This window comes from Lissotriton vulgaris, chromosome 1_1, assembly GCF_964263255.1.
Source record: "Lissotriton vulgaris chromosome 1_1, aLisVul1.2, whole genome shotgun sequence".
NCBI lineage: Eukaryota > Metazoa > Chordata > Amphibia > Caudata > Salamandridae > Lissotriton > Lissotriton vulgaris.
The window spans coordinates 2,030,032,131-2,030,059,991 of NC_141685.1; the positions used below are offsets into that span (position 1 = coordinate 2,030,032,131).

The window sequence follows — 27,861 nt, forward strand, 5'->3', positions numbered from 1 at the left end:
AGATTTTCTTGTGCTCTTGTGTACGTGCTAGTGACCTCCATTTAATTCTGCGTCTATTTGTTGCCAATTGGAGCAGGCCATCAAATTGCACACGACGGGTGGCTGTGAATTTACAAACGGGAAGATTTAAGTTGAGGGTTATTATGTTGTGATCACTATCGTGCCTTACTACTATTATCATCTGAGTGACAAAAAGCCAAAGCCTGACATCAGTAATATGCAATCAATTAAGCTGATGCTCTGGATTTGGTTGAAGATGTGCTTCCCTTCCCATTCAGATGAGGTTCTAATTGTAGGCAGGGAAAGTTTGATTTAGTATTAGGGTGTTTATTTGTACAGCCAGTGGAGACCATTTCCTAATGGTGCTCAGGACCAGATCAGGGATACTACAGACCCAATCCTCCATCTGTGAAAGGCTGTTTAGGATCACAAGTAGGGGCTGAAACTGGCAGATGAAATCTCCCTCCACTATTTTGCGTGCCTCCCCCAGTAAGACTGCCATATGTGCAGCAAGCATAACCATGGATGACAATTCCTGACCATTACCTGTATTTCTTGAATACACATAAATGAAACCATCCAGTTGAGGTGGTTACATGAGGCTTATCCAAAGAATATCGTCTGATGGTGTCTCTACCTTTGTCACTGAACACCCAAGACGGGTATCTATCCAAGTGACAGGCCCCCCCGAAGGACTGCCGCAGCCCCTAACGGATGTCTCTTTACTATACATGTAGAAAACAGCTCACTGCACTTTCTTAGTTCGCCATGAATTTCGAAAAACGCAGATGTTGAATTGGTCCATGGCACAGCCCAAGTCTGTACGGTCAATTTAAGAACCAAGGCCAGCAGCGTTCCATGATATCACTAACTGCAAGATTATCTTGAGCTCCGCGTAGCTCTTTTCCGTTGTTTCTCAAATTCGTACCAATCCTTGGGTGCTTCCCTCTAAAAGGGGAGCCATGTCTTCAGATTTTTGATAATATTGTCAATGCTAGCTCCACCTATGCCTAGTTTATCAGCCAAGTAGAGTGTTGCCACTATATTGACTATACCATTAAGCCAGATTGATGACCTACAGTGTGAGATAAAGGATCTACTGTGGTTGTGGCATATAGGGTAGCAGAAGGGTCAGCAGCTAATCTGCAATGATACTGGATTTGGGTCGCAACTTTGTCTTTTTGGCAGGTAGAAAAAGCGTTACTCCCAATCCCTATACCTATAGACCCGAACCTATGTGTTCTTTCAGTATTCCCCCACCCCCCGATGGAAATACTCTTTATACTCATGTTGTCTGTAAGTCAGTGGACTCCCTCCAGTGTGGCAATATTGTTCGAGACAGGCCCTGTTATGCCAGTGTTGGACATTAGAAGATTTCATTACAAGATGTGGGCACTGAGGTGGTGGGATCAAAATTTTCCTTTTTTAAGCGGCTATGGGCAGAAGAAGAATATTCAAGCACTTCTCCTGACAATACCCATCTCCTACTAAGAGGGTTCGAACCAATTCAAGATCTCTTAAGTTAATGATAGTACAATAGCCGGGGCGATCCACTCAGCCTTTCCCAATTCACCTGATTCTATGTGTAAGCAGTATGTTTTGCGCCAGTGAGGCTGGAAAATTCTTATTCCTCATAAGTCAATTCAGGCATTTATTGGTCAGTTCCTCCTGGATTTCCCTCTGTCCTTCATGTATTTCTGGAACACTGGACATAATTGCCGCGTATGGAGGGGATGCTAGTGGTAGGTTAATAATCGGGATAAGTGTCACAATTGACTCGGCCCACCAACCTGTGACTCCCATAAAGTTTTTCCCTTAGCCTGGGATGTTTGTCTGTGACACTCAGCCGGAGCCTCGGCAGAAGTTGGTGGATTAGATTCTAGTATTATAGGGGGTATAATCGGGGGCACAACCAGGAGGTAGTCCCTATGATCATAGCATTGTACATTCCTCCCAGAGGGAGAGGCAGAATTATTTGAGGCAACACAAAGACCTCCTGTTGCTCCTTGTAGTTGAAATGTAGTCCTTAAATTGTCCATGCAGGTTTGCTCAAACATTGATATGGGCCAATATATATTGGTACAAGTTCCAAATTTAGAATAGTTTTTACATTCTCAATTATCTCCCCTGCTCTCTGCACCATAAAGCCTGGTTGTGAGTTGGTATCCCTTCCAATCAGACTAGTATCTGTAGTTGAACGTATGGTCGGTACTGGAATAACAGGTGGTTTTCCTGCATGCTAACCTGCCTGGATATGCTTGCTCCAGACAACCCTTCGCACTTTCCTTGCATTTTTTTGGTTTTCTGCACAGCTAGGAGTGCGGACTACAATTAAATGTATCAAACAAAAGGTCAATGACCCTGTTAGCCCCATTAATCACACTTGCTCATCCTTTGGGATGGCAGTAACAGTAATGTAATTAGACGGACTCATCAATGTCTGCAAAGGTGTCCCAATGTCCAAGGAAAGAAGCCTCTCCGCCAACTCTATTTCCATTGTCACAACCCACATTGTCTCTGTAGCATTCAGTCCACTGATGTAGATTGGGAGAGGGTGGCAAACTGATGCCCTCCAGCACATTTCCGCTTTCTCATTGGTGCCTTGCTGTAGTGCACACAGTTTATAACAAGTATGACAGTTGCTTAGGATCCAGAATGTCTAGCAGGATCCTTGCTGGATGGTAGTGTACTCAAACAGAGACACTGCATTATGTAGTGGTCACCACTCGATAGATCCTCCATTCACTAGATGAGCTCAGCTAAATGTAGGCAAGATAAATAATGAAGATGGAACACTTACTCTCCGCTCAAGAGGAAAATGTTGGAGGGGTTGGCTCAGCAAGACCTCATTCAGCCGCGGATGGGCTTTCTGCCTGCACACGACCCACATGCATCCTGGGTTGCAGGACTGAGGCACTCCTTATAAAGGTCAAATAGGTCATAGCTGACAGCGCAAAGGGGGTTGTGGGACTTTGAGTCCCCAGCGGCAGCAGGCAGGTCTGCGGCAGCTCACCCCTGATGTTTGCTGTCATCTGAATCCTTGCAAATAGCCTCTGGTGATGATGGCTCACACAAAACTGATGAGGGTCCTATCCAGAGCAGAGATAGTGGCCTGATACAGGTTAAAGTACAGACCCCTGCGAACATTTCAGTTTTAGTTGCCCTGCATGCACTTCAGAAATGTCTGAGAGCACCACAACCAGATGATAGCACACGTAGTGCAGATGTGCACTCGATGACTGTCGCCAGAGTGGAGAAAAGGCAAGCTGGACATGAATCCATAATATTCTGTCAAGAACTACCCAAACTGAAAACAGAAGAGACATACATGAACATATTTGTTTCAAAGAAAATCTGATCCTGGCTCCTTGACTTCGCAGTGAGAAATACAGAATCCAGTACAACAAGATTGTGCATACTTTTACATTGGTAGAATGCAGATCTGCATGTCTGGTGCCCAAGCACAATGCTTTGTTAAACTGCTGAAACCCCTCACCACCCTACTCAAAAAAGCCAACATTCCCTTCCATATATATGCAGATGACACCCAGATCTACCTGGAAACCTCCTCTATTGATGACATTGAAAGACTCAACAAGACTCTTGGAGAAGTCCAACATTGGTTATCAACAAACCACCTTAAACTCAATCAAGAGAAAACTGAAATCCTCCTCATCTCCAACAAAGAAGCAAACCCTCAAATCGTTGAATGGCTAACAGCATTTGATGCCCTCGACGGTAATGTCACCCAGGCTAACTCTGTAAAATCACTAGGAATCACCCTAGACCCAGAAGTGAACATGGCCAAAAATATTAAGATCTCCGCGAAGAGTGCCTTCCTCAATCTGAAGCTTCTCAACAAAATTAAAACCTTCATCCCGCCCAAGGACCTCAAACAAGCCACCCAATCACTGGTGCTATCTAGACTCGACTATGGGAATGCAGTCCTCACCGGTACAGCACAATCCCGCCTAGCTCTCCTCAAAATAATTCTCAGCAGCTGCCAGAATGGTCACCGGAGTTAAGAAATATGACCATTTATCACCTGCACTCAGAGAACTTTAATGGCTCTCAGTCAAAATGCCCGCCAGCTTTAGAACTGCTTGCCTCACGCACAAAGCCTTACACACAGGGAAACCGGAATACCAGGCCACCAAACTCAAGAAAGACGGTTAGACAAACCTCAGGAGCTCCAAAACCCTGCTACTCATCCCTATGAAAACACGCAAACAAAAAACTGCTGCCTGATCCTTCTCTGGAAACGCCCCCAAAATCTGGAACTCTATCCCAGCTGATTTCAGGACTTTTTTAAAATTCAAAAGACTCATAAAAGACCTCTACCATAACCGTGCCTTCCTGAACCGAGAACCGCTGCCGAAACGCACAAGCCTACACACTGCAGCCCCTTGACAATGTTCCACCACAACCTCCCTCTTCCTCGCTCCCCGACCCCTTCCTTGTTCCCTCCTCCCTGAATGAGGTTTAGCCCAGGACATTGTGCACTCATCAAGGCTATCTCAGAACTTCCCTACCTCAATTTTGCACAGCACACTGGGTCTTCCAAACAAATATGTATACCTCTGCCTTTTTGTGTGATTCCTGCTTTAAATTTGTTGTAAAGCGCAACGATACCCTTGGGTCTGGCCAGCGCTATATTAAACTTCTTAATATATAAATAATATTAATGCTATGAGAAGCAGTTTCCCATCTCAGTTTGCTCGAGTTGCGTAAACGAGAAAGCCAGGACCAGGAAGTAGCATCCTATTTGCATATCAACTATGTGGAACCTATTGTATGATGTAGCCTACTTGTTTCCAATGGGAAACACTTTAACTAACCAGAGCTGTTGCATCAGGTTCCTAGAACTTCTCACCTATGAAAGACCTATTGGTCTAAAGTAATAATTAGATGGATAACGGAGGGTCGTCGGAACAGGCTGGGGACAACCACACCAAAATAAAGTGGGTGGGAGGGTTGGACGGCAACCATATGGACAATGGGGAGTGGATGGGACAGCGATCTGTGGGTGAGAGGGTTGAGGGCAATGACATGGACAAAAGCGAGTGGGTGGGAGGGGCAGGGACACTAACACAGACAATGGAAAGTGGGTGGGAGCAACCACATGGACAGCAGAGAATGGGTGATAGGCACAGGGCATCCATGAGGCCAACGGTTGGGACTGTGGGAGAACCATGGAGAGGGGTCAGTGCACAAGAGAGACAAGTGAAAAACATGAATTCTTATAGAGTGCTGTAAAATTATATCGCCTGAAAAAATTAACAGTGGAAATACAAAAGTAATGCATCCATGTTCAAAAGGAAGGGACAAAGTGGAAGAAAGCCTGCAGAAGTGGACGGACAAGAAGCAAATACATGAGAACAATAATGAAGACAACCAATGATAAGCCACCATAGCGACCTCTAAGCCCCCTGTAAGATAACAAGAGAGCGTGCATGCGCAGTCTTGGGCGAGACTACTAATGGGTGTCAAAATTAAAGACTTATTAAAAATATAAACAAAAACCCAATTTTAGGAATCCTTTTATTCTTCATTTTGAAGAGAAGTGGTGGCATGCATGCAATTCTCCCGGTGTGATATTGTTGGTTGGTGTCAAGAAGACCGGTGAAGTTTAAGCGTTATACATTGATGCCCGCTTCAATCAGTGATACCAGAACCCTCCAAAGTGACAGTGCTCCCCACTAGTGATATAATTAACCTCATACCTGACACAAAAAGCCACAAACTTGTGCTGTAAACAACTTCTCTCTCATGGCATCAAGGAAAGCTACAAAAAAACATTTTATTCACAGAAATGTTAGTAAATCTCTCACAAATCCTTCAAATAATTGAAACAGGAGAAAACTAATTGTACAAGCTCCACTAACTGGGCGTGAATTCTTGTGAGTTTAGGCAGTGCTGTTCACGGTAATAGGGCATATGAACAGATTTATGAAACAATGTAACAGATACACCTAATGAGTGGACCAATGATGCTGAAACAATTTTCAGTATAGGGGTGCTGCCATCAATCTTACATCACTGCAACCCTAGGGTTTCTTAAAAACCCAAGAATCACATAAAGAACAAGTGTGGCAAATGACCCACGCCCATTTACCAGGAGACTGGTGAAAGTGTAGCATAGAGTATTTTGGAGCACACGGTCACAAGTACATTACTAAGGGATGTTGTGGTAGCACACTCATTTAAAGTCAGTTCATTTTCTAACGAAATTGACAGTAATTTTGCATAGAAATGCAGTTTTACTGGGAAAACTACACAGCGCTCAAACGATGTGTGGAAGTTTGTCAGATGCGTATCACCAAGTAAAGTATCTTGATTTGCTATGATCCTATTGAAATATGTGTTCTCATCACCCATCAGAAATAGAAAGTAATTTGTGCTTACCTGTTCATTTTGAAATATTTGTACAGTTCATGTATAGGTATTTACATTTTGTGGCGTTAGAAGAAAACCACACCCTACAGCCTTTCCCACCAGGAAGCTTGTAACAATTCACTTTACAAAACTCACACTTTGCAGTTAGAAAAGTAAACACCAATTTACATATTAAAAGAATAAGCAACTTGTCAGAAGACTAGACTGACATTTCACCTCATTCTTGGAATAGACAGCAAATGTAACTAGATAACAACAAAATGTAAAGTCACCTTTAAGACTCATTCACATGCGGAACGCCGGCATGGTGGTTATTTTGGGGATGCTGCTGCCCCAGAACGCCCCCGCCCACACACACCTACTGGAGTGAGACAGGCTAAGTAAGGAGGTAATCGAAAAGCACCTCTTTCACTACACCAGTGAATTAATGTCCATAAACTCAAAGATACTTAACATTCTGGGACCAATATATTTTAGGGGGCGCCATCCTAAACGAGATCACTGTGCAATTGAGACATTCAGGCGCTCCCATTTTTGTGGCTGCCACCTGACTGGGTTTGAACCACAACATTTGAGGTGGAGAAATGTCAAACAGAGACTTACTGCGTTCAGATAATGGTTTTATTGTAATTGTGGGTCATATAAAGAATGTATAGCGTTTGATATTTCTCAAACATAGCTCCAAGGAGCATAGAAGAGCTTCATATTTTTATGGTAGCAGGAGCACCGCAGACTCGAGTTGCAAATGAAAGGTGCGCATAATGTGTGCGTGTACATGTTTTTTGTGTGTGTATGTGTTTTTCATGTGTGTGCCTGTGTTTTTCGAGTCCTGGCATGTTAAAACCAAATTACGTTAACTAGGATGCGATAGCGTGGGGGTGTGAGAAAATACCGTTCTAAGTGGAACAAATACCACAGTTAATCTTTCACCAGACATACTTGCCTTAAGTTATGCATAATGGATACATATTGGTGAAGGCAGGGGTACCCAACGTTCACTGAAAGTCAGATAAATGCCAATTTTTTAGGATATTCGCATGAACTAAACTCTACCTTGAAGAGTCTCCTAAAACCAGCACATTTGGACGAACCATGGATTGGCCTGATGTAGACAGTTCGGTAACAGAGACTGGCGGATAGGAAGATTATTGTTCAACTCGATGGGACAATATAGGAGGCAACAAGGATAATAATAAAGTTATGTGCACTGTTTCCATTGTCCACCACTTCCAAAAACTGATCCGGTTAAGGGAACAAAGACCTACCCATTTCAACATCGAGACCACAAAACCCGCCTACACAATTTTAGTACATTCACCAAGCATAACTTCTCTACTCCTAGAAGCAATTAGGCTTTGAGGTGTGAGCTCGACAAGAACAATGAACTAACATAAAAGAGTGACCAAGTCTGAGGAAAGCTTGATACAACCTTGTGATCATCTGCCTTGAACAAAAGATGGAACGCCAGGTAAAGTCGCAATGCAGTTGAAGCAGTTCTACAAATTGACTCAATCTTATTTTACATTAATCATTCTAAATAATCAAAATAAAAGCGTACTGGATATAAAAAATTGGATGATCGTTCTTTAATTATATCTATGGTTATCAAGAATACTTTTACAGTTTTTCCCCATAATGTCACGCACTGGCAGACACTAAAGAGGTTGAGTTTAGCACACCAAGATTCGACTGATACACTTATGGCTTTCAAAATCATTAATGTTAATGCTCTTAGTCGTATAGTCTAAATAGTTTCAATAGACTAAGTTTTGCTCGTTGTTCATTCACATGGTTCTCTAATTTGGATGGTGTATAATTTATCCCTTTTTATTCTCTTGTTCTTCACTTGTTCATAGAGACTAATAAATAAATAAATTTGGAATATGTCATGCTCATAAATACCCAATACTCTGTTGCAGCCTATAAGTGTTTGGTCTTGTTTATTAATTAACTGATTACTCTCGACATACAACGGCAGAATAGCAGGTTTGGTCAAATTTAATTTATAACCAGAATATAGTGCATAGTCTGCAGCTGAATCTTGTAGATTAGCCCATTACCCAGACTCATTCTACAAAGAACATGAAAAAAAAGAAATAAAAAAAATATTTGTTTATCCATTTATGACACACACCTGTACCAGCTGGTATGACGGTGCCATACCTTACAACACAGTTTTGCAACGAGATGAGGAGTGGGTTAAACAAACTTTGAGAAACAGACAATCACATTTCATGCTCACAATTCAAGTTGTTGAAAAGAATATGGAACTTAGTTTAGGAACCGCATGAAGAGGTGAGCTTTGCACTACTTTTTTTTAATAATATGTAAACAAAATATATAGAAGGATATAATACCAATCTGACAAGAGATGAATACACATCCAATAAATTTGTATCGGAACATACAGTATTGTGCTGAGACATAATAGATCAGTCTTATCAAGAAAAAAATATATCGTCATAACTTTAACTCCCCCCCCTCGCCCCCCCCCCACTCCGAGTCACATAAGGAAAGGTCTTTCCCGCTACTTGTAGTACAGGCCAGATGATGAGTATGCAGGTAAGTTTAGACTGCGCTCAGGGCATGAGAGGCCAGTGGACTAGTCGTGTCACTGGGATTGTCATCTCTATTGTTTTGTTCTACAGACACTTTTGAGATAAGGCCCCATCGTGCATCAGCCTCCCTCCTTCCATCTCAAAGTGGACATGGTTTGACTTCTTTGTTTAAAGGGCACCACCGCCCAATGTGAGGCCTCTGGGGCATAGGGTGCTCTTTTTACTGCAGTTTTGATTGCGAGTTTCCAAATTACGGACACATGTCTAATAATATATGAGAGGTTCTCTGGTACTCAGGATCCCATCATAAGAAGATCTGGGAGAGGGGTCTCCCCGTGAGTACCCTCCAACAACTGCCTCTCCCAGTTGTCGTTCTCATGTAGCCCCTGGACGGAGTGTTGCAACTGTGTCACCATGTAATAAAAAGCCGGACCGAGGAACCTCCAATACTCCCCGCTCCCATGTCCTTTGTAGTGTATCCAGTTTCACCCTATTCCTTTTAGACCCCCATGAAAGATCCACCAGTAGGCGATCATGCTTATGGAAGTACGTCCATGGAATACGGCAAAGGGAGTTCTGCATAGTATATAAGCAACAAGGGTGAATCACCATTTTGATTAAGGACACTCGCCCCATCAGGGACAAGGGTAAATCCTTCCAGAATTCGATCTATTTACGGATAGCCTCTACACACTTAACCATATTGCGTTCCAGGTAGGACTCCTGTGTGCCCGACAGCATAATCCCAAGATAGCGTGTGGAGTCTCTAACCCAGGTCATCCCCACCATGGGTAACTCACTCTGCTCCTTACCCACCACTCCCCATTGTAAAATGTTTGGGCTTCCCTGGTTAAGGCAAAGCCATACCAATTTGACAAAGCCTTTTAGCTCCATAAGGAGCTCAGGGACCGCTTCCTCCGGGCACCTGAGAAATACCAAGGTATCAACAACATACAGTGACACCACATGAGCTGTCGCTCCCAACCGAATCCCCCGGTGTGCCATCCTACATCCAAGTGCTCCATCGCAAGCGGGAAAAGGAGCAGTGACAAAGGGCAACCCTGTTGAGTACGTCTCTGGAGTTGAAAGCTATTGGATACCTGATTGCGAAGGGGATCCGAGCTGTTGACTTATTGTATAACATTGTTAACCATCTCAAATATCCGTCTCCCAGTCCCATTCGTCCAAGCACCATCCACATATAATCCAATACAACAGAGTCAAAGGCCTGTTGAATATCCAGGAGAGACAGAGCCCAGTCCTCCCCCAGCAGGTGCGGCGCGTGCCAGACATGTGCGAGTCTGCGGAGATTATGCTTTGTATTTCGACCGAGAACAAACCCAGCCTGGTCGGAGTTGACCAATCGGGTCATGTATGTCAGGAGTCGCGCAGCTAACTCAGCACTAAGAATTTTCTCATCTATATTCAAGAGAGAGATGGGCCTGTAGGAGCCTGGGGAGAGGGGATCCCTATTCGGTTTCAGAATCATGGTCACTAGAGCTTCCATCATGGTGGCAGGGAGGATCCCCTTATCTAGAGCCTCAATATACACCGCCAGCAAATAATCTACTAGTTGTGGAGAAAACTTTTTATAAAATTCAGCAGGGAGACCATCACTCCCTGGGCACTTTTCTGGTTTTCATGTTTTGATCGCTGCTAATATTTCTCCCTCAGTGAGTGGTGCCCCTAGAGATTTAGCATCTTCATCCTCAGGTGTGAGAAATGTTATGTCCCTCAAAAAATCTTGCAATGTCTGCAGCAGAGTCCATGTCACAGTCTAGCATGCCTGACGTAAATGGGTAGCAAATTTGTGTATAATCGAACTTTGGGTGCATACCTAATTTCCCATATTATTACGAAGCTTCAATACCGGGGTCTGTACCATCTCCGTGCAGATAAGACTTGGCAAGAGCGCTTCTGATCTGTCCCCCTCCACTAATAATCTTTGTCTGTAAGTGGTGTAATTATGTTTCTCTAATCGTGACCGAGCCTCAAGAAGGTCCCCCCGGAGTCACGTCCACTCTGTCATGTCCTTTGGAGTCTTATATAGTATACTCTCCAGGGTCTGTAGACTTCTAAAGCATCAATATCAGCACTGAGGTGCTGCCAGACCCCATAGGTAGTCCTCCTGCAAACCCCATTAATAACAACCTTCATTGCCTCCCATTCTATAGACCCAGCGGCTGTGGATCCCCAGTTTTTCCCAAAATAATGACTAAGTGCCCCTGTCACGGTTTGCACATATGGAGGGTCCGTACGGGCCTCAGCTCAAAGCCGCCACAACAGGATAGGTGGACGTCCCGGTCCTCTGGATAGCCTCTACAGTAATGGCGCATGGGAGGAGAGATATCTCGGTAAATTGGAAATGGCGTGAGTGGCAGCTGACAGGCCCACGGAAAGACAACAATGATCAATGCAGGAGAAGGTATGAGCTGCGGGGTATAACAAGAGAATTCCCCTTTTGTGGGATTAGGCGCTTCCATTCTTCCCAAAGTTGCATACAATGAAGGAAACCTGTAAGGGATCTCAGCATGCATGGTTTGGTAGGATCTCGAGGGAAGTTTCCCTATCCAGATCGCCATCAAATACACAGTTCAAATCCCCACAGTTAAAAGCCCCAAAAAAGAGGACTTCAGCCCCTAAATACCTTTAAGATTGTGGGGAAGAAATCGGGGCAGTCTAAATTGGGGGCGTAAACATTGATAATACAGATTTCCCTCCCCTCCCAAACAGGATAATATATCGTCCGTCAGGGTCAAGGTTATGTTGAAGGTGTTAGAACGGGACCCTGGCACCACCCATATAAATGCCCCTCGTGGGAAACCAGAATATGATGTGGCGTAGATCTGCCCCTCCATCTCTTCAGCAGGCTCAGTAGTGTGTTCCCCCATACATGAGTTTCTTGCAATCCCGGTATTGCTATCCTATATCTCTTCAGGGAGGCATGTATCCTTCGACGCTTATCTAGGTCAGCCATCCCCCGAACATTCCAGTTAAGGACCTTCAACATGTGTGCTGTCATGACAATAGGACAGTAAACATCTGCCATATGTGCCACAGAGGTCAGTGCGCCCATCTTGGTGCATCCCCAGCCTGTGTATCCAAGTGTAGACCTGTGTGACTATTGGTTCCTTCATAACAAAAACATCTTATAAGAGATGTACAAACCCTTACCCCCCCCCACCCATGGGCAGTAGTATAAATTGGTATTTGCATCTTCCGTTCCCTACACCAAACAATACATACCGCCCCAAACCACCCTCCGCACCTCCCTCCCTTAGATATTTCAAGATCAGTATGTTCTGCTTAAGGCATTGACCCAAGCCCTCACTATCTGATATGTCAATAATTGCGTCTCCTAAATGTTGTGCAAGAGAACTGGTGACGCCGGGGAGTGAGATTTCACTCAAGCTTCCCCAATGGCCCGGGTCTCTAGTGGGGGCATTGCTGCTCCCGCACCCACCAGTGTTCCCAGCAGACCAAACTGAAGGACTGGGTTCTCTAAGACCCAGCGGTGCCAGGGCACAACACCTGAAACCTTCGTGGGTAACCTGCTCCGGCGTACGAATCACAGAGACACGGGACACTTCCTTCGACGTCAAAGATTCAAGGTTTATTTGCTGCAGGGAACACAGAGATCACGACAAGTACACAGCGTGCAACTTGGGGAGACTGCTTCAAATTGGTTCTGTGGATCGCTCCTTTTATACAGTTTTTACCCATAGGATAACATTGAACACAAAAGTTTACAACCCGGTTCCCACAATTATCCCCCAGAGGGGTCACTTTGGTCACTTTGAAACACACGAGGTCCGGAACATAAGTGCGGAAACATTTGGCGGTTCCCAACTGTAAAAACCATCTTCCCACCATTAGCAAATTCCAATCAGCAGTAAAACAGATCGAAATAGGAACAAAGACAGGTGCAGAGGAAGACGGAGACAGTGGGGAGATCGGAAAGGGTGTAAAAGGGGAGGTATCGGGAAACACGAGATACAGGCATCAAAGGGACGTGCCTAATGAGATGCACGGCTGAGACAATAAGTCCGTGCGGCAAGATGAGCCTCGAGCGGCGCCATCTGCCTTACAGTAGCAACCCCCTCATCATAAAGACACTCACAAAGAACATGTGTCGTCCGCAGATATCTTTGGAGTCCCAGGGTCGCGAAGCGGACATCGTCCGTTCGCTGGCTACTTGAGGGCAAGAGACAAAATGGATGCCGTATCTAAGATGGAACCCGTGGGTACAGATGAAAAACCCATATAACAAACGAACGGTTTAAGTTAGCACAGCGAAACTGCGCACACTTACTAAACTCGTCATTTGCGGTTCATAGATACCAGACTCGACCATATTCGTGCGAGTCGGAAACACCACTTACGTTACGATTGTCACGGAACCTCAGACGCTCCTTTTGCCCTCATGTAGGCAAGCACTAGTCGGAATCATATTCGATATTCATCAGACCATCGAGATGCTGCTGTAGCATAGCTCTGTCCAACCGAGTCCCCTTGGTAACAGATGGTTGTCTCATACACGTTGTAGCACAGAGGCCACATAAGGCAGGACCACACTGTACGCAAAGGCAACACGTGAACAGGAACACTACAACGACTCCGATGATCATCAGAATCTTCCAACCCCAAGTTGACATCAGGCCCCAAAACCATCCAAGTAGCGTCCAATCCCCTACATCCACGTGTATGGATTCGGAGATCTTATGCAACCTCGAGATGGCTTGATAGACAGTAGGAGCATTATCTGGAATGAAAATGCAGCAGCTCGAATGGATCACCTTACATACCCCACCTCGATCCGCTAAGATGACATCTAAAACCATACGGTTTTGTAACGTCATAAGTCTCTCCGCCTGAAGTTCTGTGGTGATATTACCAAGGGCACTGGCAGTAATATTAGCTGTCGATTCTACCACTCGAGTCAACTGTCTCAGGTTCCTACTATTGACCATAGGTCCCCAAAACGGGAGGAAACCCTTGAAAAAGTCTCCTGCCTCTTGACCGGCAGTATCCTCTTCACTAATTACGCCTCGCGCAACTCTAGTCTTATGATAATCGGCATCTACAGTGAACGTCGGAGGCAACAGATTTGCAATAAAACATGAGCCCATGAAGTCTGCGGGCAACCATGTGTATGCACGATCATAACAGATAAAGTATGTACCCTTGGCAGCCAGAAACACAGGGGACGAGAACATCGGCAGAATGTAATTTTCAGTGCAAGCACTTGCTCCAAGTCGGGCTTGCGATCTTCGGCCACGACCCATAAGACAAAAATTACCAGTGTGGGGTACGACCCATATTGGAGGCGAGCTTTTAAGCTGCTTCTCGCTAGTGAACACACTATATTCACCTCTACTTAGGACCCTATAGGCCTGTACCTCTTCTTCGGGAATAAGCGAAGGATCATAGATATCACTATCTAAATCCTCTATTGCTATCGACAAAGGTTTTTGGTACGAGGTAGGACCAGAGTAGGGGGAACGTGGTTCTCGAATGGGGTGGAAACCCAGTGCGCTTCGAAACATTGTTTGAAATGCTCGAGCTGACCCTTGGGAACTATACGGTAACACCAGATATGGAATTCCCTTATCCGTAGTATGTGGCATCAACCCACACACCCAACAATTAGTAGTATTAACCACTAACTGATGCTGATGGAGGAGCTGAATAAAGGAATTGTTGCGGAATTCTACACGTCTAGCCTGCTCGTGTTCCGGTAACATGTGAAAGGAATGGGGAGAAGCAGTAGAGGTAAGATTAGGGTAAGAAGTAGGAGTAGGTGTAGCAGGTAAGAAGTAAGACATCGTGTAATACACCCCACCCGCCAGTAATGCAGAAGCAGTTAAAAACAATACAAACAGTTGGAATATAAAACATTTGGTACGACTGAGTTGCTGCAGCTTGAATCTATGGACTTGAGCTCCCTCCAAATCATTCAGCTTCGAGAATGCCATTCCCTACGACCGTCCGCAACGTTTCTTGACGCACTTCGTTCTGTGCAGCAATAGTCAATCCCTAGGAGTTCCTAGGAACCGACGGCCTTTAACCTAGCGTCAAGACCTACTGTCCAGAAGGAAGTACGCGCGCGGCCCTACGGCCTTCAATGCACAATATGTACATATGCAAAAACAAAGTCTCTCAGCTGTAAAGGCAAAAAGGTACAAGGAGTGAAGCTCAAAATATATGTACAAAAATAATTACAGTGATACGAAAGTTCAAAACTGATCACGGAAAACGGGATAATGCAGTTGTCGATATGGCAAAGCAAGATCTTTTTATTTGTCCTTAGTGCGAGATCGCAAAAAGTATCGGGTTTTCCCAGGACGTGTCTGCTCGTCAAACAAAGGATCCGTTGAAGAAACAGCGTCCTGCTGATCAGTTGAGTGTTCTGGTCTTGAGTCTTTTGATGCCAATTGTTCAACAGTGTCTTTCTGCTGCGCTGAGGATTCTTCAACAAGCTGTGCGTCGCTAAAAGGCACAAACGCCGGCAATGTTTCTGCTTCAGATGACGCAATGCCTCTCCTTACCCACGGGTCTGCCGGCAAAGGGATGGGGACTCGCTTGGTGTGCGTAGCATGCACCCAATTTTTACGTCCCTCAAGACGGACGGCAGTCCTCGTGGCCAGGAGCACTTGATAGGGTCCGGTGAACCTCGGGTCCAGGTTATTTTTGCGTGAAAAGTTCCGTGTCACCACCCAGTCTCCGGGCTGGAGCTGGTGGCCTGGACCCTCTGTCTGCGTCGGCAATGCGTCGTAAACCTGTTGGTGAATTAACCTCAGTTTAGCAGTCAAGTCATGTAGATAATCAATCAACATTGGGTACTCAAGATCAGAAAACATTCCTGGCCTAGGAACCCCCCACACATTCGCAGGACGACCGAACACTATTTCATAGGGACTAAGCCCTACTCGGGAGTGTACAGTCGCCCTAGTTGACAGTAGTGCTAGAGGCAAAGCGTCAGGCCACGAAAGACCAGTCGTAGCCTGAATCTTTGCTAGCTTTAGTTTAAGGGTGCCGTTGTACCCTTCAACCAATCCAGCTGACTGGGGATGATTGGCGCTGTGGAATTTCTGATTAATTCCAAGGCCCTTACACACACTCTTCATCACACTCCCAACAAACTCACTTCCGTTATCTGACCACACGACTCTAGGCATTCCATACCGAGGAAAGTATTCCTTTAGTAGGATTTTCGCAGTAGACAAAGCAGTATTGTCTTTGAGGGGGTAGGCCTCAATCCATCGGGAAAATGCGCAAACCACAACTAAAACGTATTTCAGGTTATTGCATCGCTCCATATGGATGAAGTCCAATTGAATCACCTCAAAGGGATACGAAGGGGGAGCAAAACTGCCAGGAGGAGTTGGGGTTCCTTTGCCAGGATTGTACATTATACACACCATACAATTCTTCACCAAACGTTCAGCACATTTTGTAATGCCATCATTCTTCCACACAGCAGCCAACAACTTACAAATACCTTTCACGCTAATATGTGCTAACCCATGTGCCATTGTCACAATGGCCAGCACATACGCATCAGGCAACATCCATCTTTTCTGATCCGACAAATCAATCCAACAACCATTCGCATCCAACTTTCCCGTACTTTCTTTCCACTTCGTCTTTTCAGTCTCAGTGGCCTCATTCTGAATTGCTTTCACACTCTCGATAGTGTCTTCACACATACTCGATTCTGTAGGCCACCTAACCGAACTCGTCACATACATTCGAGTGCTAAGGTTCCGGGCAGTCTCCTTAGCAGTCTCGTCCGCAAACGCATTACCACGACCAACATCATCCGTCACCTTACGATGCGCACTACATTTAACAATCGCAACTTGCGTAGGCAAAGTCAATGCATCCAAAAGATCGTTCACAAGCTGGCCATGCTGTATCTTCGTACCGTGCGACGTCAAGAAACCGCTCTCTCTCCACAATCGTCCAAAACTATGTGCAACACCAAACGCATATTGACTGTCGGTAAACACATTCACACGTTTCCCTTTCGCCAACACACATGCTCTAGTAAGAGCAATCAGCTCCGCAGCTTGGGCAGAATTCTGATTCAACCTTGCAGTCTCAACAACAGTATTCAATGTTACAACAGCATAAGCAGTAGTCACATCGCCATTCGGCAACTTAAAACATGACCCATCCACATACAGAGTGCCATCCGGATCTTCCAATGGGGTGTTATTAAGGTCCACTCGACCTTTCGTTTCCTCTTCAGTCCTCAAGTAGCAGTCATGTTCTGCTACTTCATCTGACTCTGTGCTAATTGGTAACAAAGTTGCCGGGTTCAGAACGTTACAACGTTTTATCTGGATGTGGCTTGCCAAGAGCGTCAACTCGTACCCAGACAACCTCGCACTCGTCAAGTGCTGAGTTTTCGTTCGATTCAAAAGAGTATCGACTGCATGCGGAACCATCACCGTAAGCATATTATCCATGACCAATCCTGCTGATTGTCGGATGGAGACCGCAGCTGCCGCTGTTGCTCGTAAACAACTCGGCAATGCTCTAGCTACTGAGTCCAAGGTCGAGGAAAAATATGCACATGGACGTTGCTTACCACCAAAAGGTTGCGTTAAGACACTCAAAGCACAACCTTCCCTCTCGTGAACATATAACGTGAACGGCTTACCGTAGTCAGGGGTACCTAACACAGGAGCCGAACACAATGAATCACGCAGTTCAGAAAAACTTTTCTGACATTCTTCCGTCCATGGTAAAGGAGTTGAAACATCCTTGCACGTAAGAGCCACCAATGGTTTCGCTAGCAATGAAAAGTTAGGAATCCATTGCCTGCAGTACGACGTGATACCTAGAAAGGCACGCACATCTCTTTGGGTTTTTGGCACAGCCATTCGCGCAATCGCTGCAATTCTCTCTGGGGTCAATCTCCTTCCCTCCTTTGACAATAAGTGACCTAGATAGGTTACTTCTTGACAACAATATTGGAGTTTAGAAGGTGACACCTTGTGATTTAACTCACAGAGATGTTGCAGCAACGACACTGTAGCAATTTTGCAAATGTCCTGAGTATCAGCAGCCACCAATAAGTCGTCGACGTATTGGATCAAAGCCGCACCAACCGGCAACCGAAATGCATCCAGTTGACCCTTCAAGGCTTGACTGTAAATAGATGGACTTTCACAGTAGCCCTGAGGAGCGCGTTTGAACCGGAAGCTGCGTCCACCGAGAGAGAAACCGAAAAGGTCCCTACTCTCTTCGGCAATCGGGATGCTGAAAAACGCATTTTTCAAGTCAATCACCGAAAACCATGATGCAGAAGCTGGAATCAGAGTCAGTAGCGCCGTGATGTCAGGCACAACAGGAAATTGAGGAACCACAATTTTATTTACCTCCCGCAAATCGATAACAAAGCGATAAACAGGCGGTTTTGAAGGATCAGTACGTTTAAGAATGGGCAGTACAGGGCTGTTGCACACGTTTCCCCGAGTCTCTTCAATAACATCCTTCTCGATCAAATCATAGATGATCTCCAATAGTGCTCGTTCACCATCAAGGGAGATACGATATTGGGGAATACGTGGCAGCCGCACATTAGATTTCAACTGAACAACATAAGGGGAGATATCAAGCAGGCCCACGTCATTTGGACCTGTTGCCCACAAAGACGCAGGAAGAGAACTCAATTCCGGTGGGAGCTTATCGAGGGACAAATACATGGGAGAGACTACCCTCTCTCCTAACGTAAGCTTTACACCCGCAGGAGAACAATACAAAGTTGCGTACAAACGTTTAAGCAAATCCAGGCCCAAAAGATTTTCGCCACAACCCGTGGTTAAAATCAACGGAGCTTCTAGCTCACGTGGCCCAATTTGAAGGGGCAACGGGCGAGAAACTGGATTGCTAACAGGGGCGCCAGAGAATCCAACGGAAACATTTGTTAAGCCAGACAAAGGTGCGCCAGGGAGTTTCGAATACATGATAGAACTTTTCGCTGCACCAGTGTCCAACAGAAAAGGCTCAACGACGCCCGATGTAGCAACTGCGACGTAAGGCCCTCTCTGATCAACCGGAACTGATACCACTCCCTCTCCTTGTCTATGGCTGTCCTAGTAATTACTGTCGTCAGTTCCCTGATCGACGTAATAATCGTCTACATTGTACTGCGCAGATCGTCCTTGCGATGATCCACGTTGATCGAAACAATTATTAGAATTGGATGAGTTATCTGAGCGATCGTTCTGAGCACCACGGCCTCTACCTCGTGACGTTTGCTGCGAACCACCACGACCTCCTCTAGTTGAGTTATCACTATTGCGTTCGTTTAAAACAGGGCAATTGAATTTAATGTGTCCCTCCTGTCTACAATAAGCACATTGATTGTACCCTAACGAGGATCTTTGGGAGGAGGAATCGTTACGGGTTTGGGATCTGTTTGATTGTGGCTGTGATCTATTCTGTTGCGAATTATTCTGATTTGACCGCGGAGGATACGCTTGTTGCAACAACACTTTAGTTTTTAGCTCTTTCGTCTTTTTGTCAGCACGGTCAATCTCTTCTTTCTCTCTATTCTCATAGTATTGTGCCGTAGCCAATATCTGAGCCGAAGTAGAAACGGCCCATGCACTTTCCGAATTTCTCAATTTATTGCTCAAGTCGGGCAATAAATTTGAAACAAATTTATCCACAAACAACCTTTGACCGCCCTCTGTGCCCATATCCTGACCACTATGGTCGATGAATGCTTCCTCGAACCTCGTAAAGAAGTCAGATACACTCTCATCTTTCTTCTGCTTACAGGCTGACAACTTGTCCCAATTGACTCTCATAGCTGGCATAAGAGTTTTCATTAATGTTATAATTCTTTGAGGGAGAGCAGCAATCAACTGTTCAGGCTTAGCGCCACCAACTTGTAACCCATCCGCCGCTAAGATGGCCGCCCAATCACTACCTAATTCATTAGCGTGATCTTGCTGGCGAATCTTAGCCCATACCGGTTGCGGTACGACATTGCCAAACAACATGTCAATATCGGCAAGATTCATTATCGTAGCATCTACGAGCTGCGATAATTCTTTGTAATACCCTGCAGGATTTTTGCGAGGGTCAGGCAAAGACTGCTTCACCTGCAACACTTCCGATCTTTTCCATGGGAGATGTATCCATACTCTCTGGAAATGCGGCGGGACAATAGGAATAGCAGTAGCATCGCCTGGCATCCACACTGGTGGAACTTCCCGCATAGGGTATTGGCCAGACTCGTCTGGTTGTTTTTCAATATCCTCAACAAACAGTGCATGAGGGATGGGAGCGGGACGAAGAGATAGCAATCGTTCAACAGCACGTCGAACGTTGGTATCCACTATCAGCCCATTTGCGAACTGAAGCTGAAGATCAGACAGAGCGGCGAGCACCTCGTCAGGCGCATCGGCCGCTATCTGATCATGAAGGAATTTACACATTTCATTAAACACATATCTTTGGGTTGGTATATTGAATTGACAGAATGTTTCGAGGACAACACGGGGTGGACTTCTAACAGGATTTACCATCCAACCCATCGCCATATTATATAGGGCGACGCGTTCTCTGTTTCCAGGAAGCTGACTACGTCTCTGAGGACCATCGGAACCAGCGGACCCATGAACAGGTCCCAGCGAATGAAAGAAGCTAGCCGCAAGAGGAGAATTGCGACTACGAGTAGAGGGAGAAGAATAAGACACAGGGCTAACAAGAGAAGGAGTAGAAACAGTGGCAACAGCAGGGGTTAACAAAACAGGAGCAGTAGCAGAAGTAGTAGCGGGAACAGGAGTATATGGAAGCGGAGGAGCAGTAGGAATAGAAACAGACAAAGGAGCAGGAACAGTCGGAAGAACGGGTGCAGGTTGAGGAACAGGCGGAGGAGGAATAGGTGGAAGAACAGGTACGGCAGGGACCACAGGAACTGCGGTACCCTGTACGTACGGAGGTGGCGACTTCATAAGATAAGACATTAAGGAATCCTCAACTGGCTCTTCCTTCTTTCCCGACTCCGTTGGTAAAGCGGGGTAACATTTATCTACAGTCATATGCTGTAATCGATCAAACACTTCCTTATCCTTAACCTCCTTATCTCGCTGAAATTGCTCTGCTTTCTTCACTATAGTAGCAACGTTATCTCGCTGACTACGTTTAGTCTGTCTGATTTCTTTCTGTCGGGCTTCTTTGCGCCACAACCGAAAGGCATCAAACATGGCCGGCCTTGACTTCCTTTCGAACAATTTAATCTCTAGATTATCTAAGATCGGGGCCTCGAAGCTACCATGAGGTGGCCAACGAAGGTCGCCGTCCTTTTTCGTGTATTTAATCCAGTAATCGTTAAAGGTAACTGGGCCTAGCCCATGCTTACTATAGAGCTCATACGTGGGAGTTCCAACCGGAGGTATCGGACATGAGTCCTCCAATCGGGAATCCATACCACAAGGTCTGAAACAACTAAACAGAGTACTACGACCAGGCATTTTGCACACTAGCCGAGTTTCACAAACTTCAAGGGTTACGGGATTTACCAAGTCCCAGCAAAGAACAAAACCCTCGGTTTTTGGCGGCTGCAGTCGTCAAACAACACAACAAAGTACGCTAGCAAAGTGTCACCGACAAAAACACTCACACAGCGCTAACAACAAAAACACTCGCTAAAGTGTCAACAACCAAGAACTATGGGAGCGACCCACAAATACTTAACTGAAAAATCGATGGCGTCTCCAGGAAGGCCCGTCAATCGTCTCGCTATACCAAGGTCTACGCCAGGCGCCAAAACAGGTCTACAGTCAGGGCAGCAGTCCGTCGCAGCCGTCCGGAGGCGGGAATCTTCGCGGGAAAAGTCTTCGGGCCACTTATTTCGACAACAGGATCGATGAAGCGGAGTGCACCTTCCCTCGGAGATTTCACACGAAGTTCCTCACGATCGTCGGGCTTGGACCGGTACCACTGATGCAGCCCCACGTTGGGCGCCAACTGAAGGACTGGGTTCTCTAAGACCCAGCGGTGCCAGGGCACAACACCTGAAACCTTCGTGGGTAACCTGCTCCGGCGTACGAATCACAGAGACACGGGACACTTCCTTCGACGTCAAAGATTCAAGGTTTATTTGCTGCAGGGAACACAGAGATCACGACAAGTACACAGCGTGCAACTTGGGGAGACTGCTTCAAATTGGTTCTGTGGATCGCTCCTTTTATACAGTTTTTACCCATAGGATAACATTGAACACAAAAGTTTACAACCCGGTTCCCACAATTATCCCCCAGAGGGGTCACTTTGGTCACTTTGAAACACACGAGGTCCGGAACATAAGTGCGGAAACATTTGGCGGTTCCCAACTGTAAAAACCATCTTCCCACCATTAGCAAATTCCAATCAGCAGTAAAACAGATCGAAATAGGAACAAAGACAGGTGCAGAGGAAGACGGAGACAGTGGGGAGATCGGAAAGGGTGTAAAAGGGGAGGTATCGGGAAACACGAGATACAGGCATCAAAGGGACGTGCCTAATGAGATGCACGGCTGAGACAATAAGTCCGTGCGGCAAGATGAGCCTCGAGCGGCGCCATCTGCCTTACAGTAGCAACCCCCTCATCATAAAGACACTCACAAAGAACATGTGTCGTCCGCAGATATCTTTGGAGTCCCAGGGTCGCGAAGCGGACATCGTCCGTTCGCTGGCTACTTGAGGGCAAGAGACAAAATGGATGCCGTATCTAAGATGGAACCCGTGGGTACAGATGAAAAACCCATATAACAAACGAACGGTTTAAGTTAGCACAGCGAAACTGCGCACACTTACTAAACTCGTCATTTGCGGTTCATAGATACCAGACTCGACCATATTCGTGCGAGTCGGAAACACCACTTACGTTACGATTGTCACGGAACCTCAAAACGTGCCATTAGACCCCAACCTATATCTAAAAGAAAGGAAAGATAAGCCACACAGGAGAAACTCCTTGGAGCAGTCAGAGGTATTGCTCCCTCCATCAAGAAACTAGAGACCTCCCACGGGCCCATAATGTAACATTTCCAATCAGATATGTCAGATTGCCATCCCATCAATAATACCAACAGAACTTCTTATACATTACAGCAATTAATGTTCTGTGCATGTAGTTTATTTGTGGCCACTGCTGGTTCCGTCGGACCCCGTTTGATGTCTGGAGTCGTGTCCGCGGAATCTAGAACCACCTCAGAGTCTGAGGCCTGCAACGTGCCATCATGTCTAACCGTGATACTACCCAAGCTCGTAGTTCTTTTTTGTGGTTTCGGACGCGTTGGTGGTCTCCGGCCCCTTGACGACGTCAACGAGGATGGTGTCCCATTGGACCTCGTAGAAGGGACCAGATGTCTCCCATCCAGGGCTCTGGTTTCCAGCCAGTCACTTGCTTCCCCTGCCTAAAAAAAGAACAAGTTTCGCCAGGAACATGAGGCTTTATTTTAAGTTTAAGTCTCGCAATCTCCTTTTCACTGTGATGAAGGCTTTCCGCTGTTCCTGGATCCTTTGGGTGTAGTCGGGGAATATTGCTATGGAGTGTCCCTCAAAGAAATATCCTTTGCCGCTGCGAGAAAGCTGAAGAAGATCCTTATCCTGAAAGTTAAATAATTTGACAAGTATGGCACGAGGAGGTGCTCCAGGTCTAGGAGGGGGGAGGGAGGGGGGGGGGCAACCTTTGCTCAGTGTGCCCGCTCCACACTAAAGAACTTCGACAAGTGTTTGGGAGCCATTTTTCGAACCATACAGTCCTTCAGGAACAGACCCACATTCTGCCCTTCCGCTTTCTCAGGAAACCCCACAAATCTTAGGTTCCCTCTTCTGGAGAGAATTCTGAACCCTCTGCCTGGTCATCGAGCTTGATCATCTGGCGCTTCAACTCCACCACTGTCTCGCAAAGGTTCTTCACCTCTTTTTTGAGGGCCTCTGTGTCTCTCAGTGGTCACTCTGCCAGACTTTCAGGAGGCCGCACCTTAGTAGATTTACATCAATTGCCACAGCATCGATCTTTTTGATCATATCGTCCCTGGTGGATTGGACGGTCTGTATAACATCCATCAGCATCAGGGCGTCTTAAGCAACCTCTCCCATCGTTCTTTTTTCTGTTGTAGGGTGCTCGCCTCTGTTCTACGGACCATGGGATATGGGCTCAGCGTAATTGGATATCTTATTGGATTGCGATTTCGCTATTTGATCTTTCCCATACTGTTCCACAAGTTGCGAGTTTGTTTAGATGACCCCTCTCCGTGGGAGGTGCAGGTTGTCTGTATCCCTACCCACTAATTCATACTCCACTATTGGTCTTATTCTATCTCACACAAAGTACCTTTCAACTTAACATAGGGAGTCAGGACAACAGTCATAAGCCAACAGGCCCACTATCCTCAATTCCAGAGTGAGAGCCTCCAAGCCACCTCACTGGTCCGTCGTCGTCCAAGGTGGGGAGTCCAATGAGGTTATCCACAACCACCTGTATAAGGTTCCCCAGGGAACCTCTTCAGACCCCTTCTTCTCGCTTCCAAGCCACAGGGGTGGAACCTCAAATCATCACCCTCTTTGTCCAGGCACTCCTCTACAAACACCTCTGGACAGCACAGGATTTAGGCTGCCCCCCTCGCAATTACCTTAGCGCTGCAGCTATTCCTTAGCCTGAGATTTTGCCTTGCCAGGATTCATCAGTCCTCCAGACTACACCACACAGTTCTCACCACAGGCTGCATCCATTGTTGGGTACCCCCATTACGCTGTGCAGTTCATAGTATGTCAGTCCCACTTAGGGGTCTCGCCATATGATTGGTGCAACTTGTCTCCACTGTTACAGGTTTACTGTATCCCACTGAGTCTTACCAAGGTAGAGGCATTCAGCTTGAGAGCTGTTTGATGCCTATGGCCTCACAGCTCAGTCGGGTAAAGTCTGCAACATGTATTGCCAGGGGATGAATAATACCTCCCAGCACACCGCACTGGTTTCTGGTGCTGCGCTTGTGAGTCTGGTTCTGGAGGGCTGGTGGGATTCAAGCACCAGCCACTGTCCCCCCCAGCACCGCAACCTCCGCTCACGAGATTCACCTATGGGCCAGTCGTGCCCAAAGCCCACGTAGCGCCTCTCCTTCCCCTAGGTTCATGAGCGGGGGCACACGACAAACCGGGTGCATAGGCAGGGGCTCTCACCATCTATGCCTGTCGGGCCCAAGTCCCTCCTAAGGCATTGGTCCTTGAAACTATGCCTCGCCCAACGGCTCTGTACATGGGCAGGATCAGGAAGTCCCTCCCATACCTCGCTGCGTCACGGCGACCCGCTGGTGCCACAGCCTCTGTTTTTACATCTTCCCGGACTCAGGATCACCACGGTGCAGCCACAGACTCGCTCTCTTCGCTCCAGTAAAACTTGGGGAGAAGCATCAGGACACTCCGGGCCTCGACCCCCTTTCCATGCCTGCGTCTCAGCTCCCCGCAGGTTAGGATGGCGACGCTACACAGTACAGATGATATTGCTGCTCCGGCCACAGCAGTTTAATTCTCTCCTCCGCGACCTCCTCAGTAGTTGTGGTGGGGGGCTGCAGTATTTCAGGAATGGCCTGGGCTCATATTAGGGCAAGGATCATGCTGGAATAGGACTTATTGGGCTGCCACGCTGAGCTCGCCTAAGATACGTCTAGGCGTCCATGATGCCATACCACACCCGAGCTTTGCACTACTTATGGAAAATTGAGAGCAGGGTCAGTGTTCTGAGGTTGGAAGAATAAGAGTTTCAGGCTGCCATGGCACCCCTTTCCTTCAGAGTGCAAAACAATGGTTGTTAAAGAGAGACTCCCCGGTAGGAGTTTCAGAAATGCTCTTTAAGGGCTCTTCTCACTACAGCAGCACTGTGCACAATGGTATTTAAGTAGCACCTACTGGGAGGTTTCTTCCAAATGTATCTCTCTTCAAAATCCTTATGTTCTTCTTAGCATCAGAAAGGAGTTCTGCAAAGGTGTAAAAGTCAGTGAGTATTATTAAGCATCTGGGTGTGGAGAGATAGGGAGGCGATAGTATACACAGACCCATGTGATGATCAAGGCCTTCCATTAAATTCACCTTTATATTCATACCCTAATGATTCTTACACCTACAGGTAGCGACCTGTCACACCACTATCAATATTAACCACAGTGAAAGATGGCTAGACCTCAGAAGCTCGCCACTGGGCTGCAGATCTAGCATCCGCTGCACATTCAGAACTATTAGATTAAGTTGGTAGAAGAAAAGGAACCCTTGCAGTATTTGAGAGAGAGGGGGTACTATACCTCGTTACAATTTGGGTTTCTTAAAAAAAAGACTCAAGCCATCAATTAGTTATGATAGGTAAGAAATGTGGTAGGTATTTAGAATAGCTCTTTAATCCAACAGAAATCAGAACATGAAGTGGGGTGTTAAATCAAAGTGCCTAGTTTGATTGGCTGGGAGTCAAGTTGGTATGTTCAGAGACACATCTGTGGTGACCAACGATGGGTGGTAAACTCCAAAGAGAGAGGATAGTGGGTTGCTCTGGTGTATCCAAGAGAGAATGCACCACATGGTCTCTCATGCTCTTAGCCCTTCTGAAAGAGTGCATCGGCGGAGCTGGTATTGTGAGGTCATCAGATACGATGTTCCAATGTTGGTTTATAATTTTAGAGATGACATTGCTTTTTGTGCAATATGTGGTCACACAAATTAGTCTCTCACCTTGTTTGGTTTTTCCCACGTTTGAAGTAGTGTTTCTCTTGTGTTGAACCATGCCCCTTTCCTAGCCTTCTTAACAAGTCTTTTAGGATAGCCCCGCTCAATGAGGCGGAGGGAAAGGTCCTCAGACTCCATCACATAGTCTTGCTTCAAAGAACAGTTCCTCCGGATGCGGAGGAACAGTCCATAGGATAAATTGTCTCTTAATCCTCTAGGGTGGAGAAGGGAGTTCCTTTCCGCCGGTTTACGGTATAGGGTGGTCCGTAGTGTCCCCTTGTCATCAAAGATTGTTAGATCCAAAAAGGCGATCTTACATTAATCTGAGTGCTTTGTGAATTTGATATTGTGGGACTGCAGGTTAAGCCAAGTGTAGAAGGATGTAAGTTCCAGCGCTCCTCCCGTCCAAATTAAAATGATGTCGTCGATATAACGCATCCAGAGATCTACGATGGATCGGAAGGGGTTCAGGTTATTGAAGATAAATTCTCTTTCAAAAGTGGCCATGAAGATAATAGCTAAGTCCGGGGCAAAGGTGGCCCCCATAGCTACACCTTTGGTTTGGAGATAGAAACAACCTTGGAACATGAAAAAGTTCTTCATCATGGCTATTTTAAGAAGTGTGATGATGAGCTCCGTGGGTTCAGTTACGGGGGCCTCATGCTGGTAAAGTACTGTGCGCATGGTCTCAAGTGCCGACTCCCGGGGGATGCTCATGTAAAGCGAGACAATATTGCAAGTGGCAAGAAGTTAATTGTTCTTGTCAAAGGGATGACCATCCACCAGGATGATAGTTTGTGTAGTGTCCCGTAGGTAGGTCTGCGTCATTTCCGCGATGGGCTTCAGGAAGACATCACATAGCGGCATAGTGGCTCCAGAATGGAGCCACACCCAGACACAATGGGGCGTCCCGGTGGGTTAGACATGTCCTTGTGTATCTGCGGTAATGTATAGATGATCGGTGTTCTTGGGTTCTTCTGATTTAAGAAGAGAAATTCATGTTCAGAGAGAAAACCTTGTTCATGGCCGGTTTTAGTAATTTTTTATATTTCCACAGACTATTCCTTGGAGGGGTCACCAGGTAACTTCCGATAGCTTACTCCATCATTACGTTGTCTCAGGATCTCCTGCTTGTATTTTTCTATATCCTGGATGACAATGGCTCCGCCTTTCTCGGCGGGCTTGA

General features: G+C 46.2%; 1 protein-coding gene across 2 annotated transcripts in view; it reads right to left on the bottom strand.

Annotated features, from left to right (window-relative positions):
- The window catches only part of IRAG2 (inositol 1,4,5-triphosphate receptor associated 2), a 1,414,859-nt gene that overhangs the window by 582,258 nt on the left and 804,740 nt on the right, over positions 1 to 27,861 (bottom strand). For both annotated transcript variants that reach the window (XM_086920312.1, XM_086920307.1), the window contains exon 19: positions 5,724 to 5,785. In XM_086920312.1, coding sequence (XP_086776438.1) covers positions 5,724 to 5,785 — 62 coding nt within the window. The remainder of the gene's footprint in view (positions 1 to 5,723; positions 5,786 to 27,861) is intronic.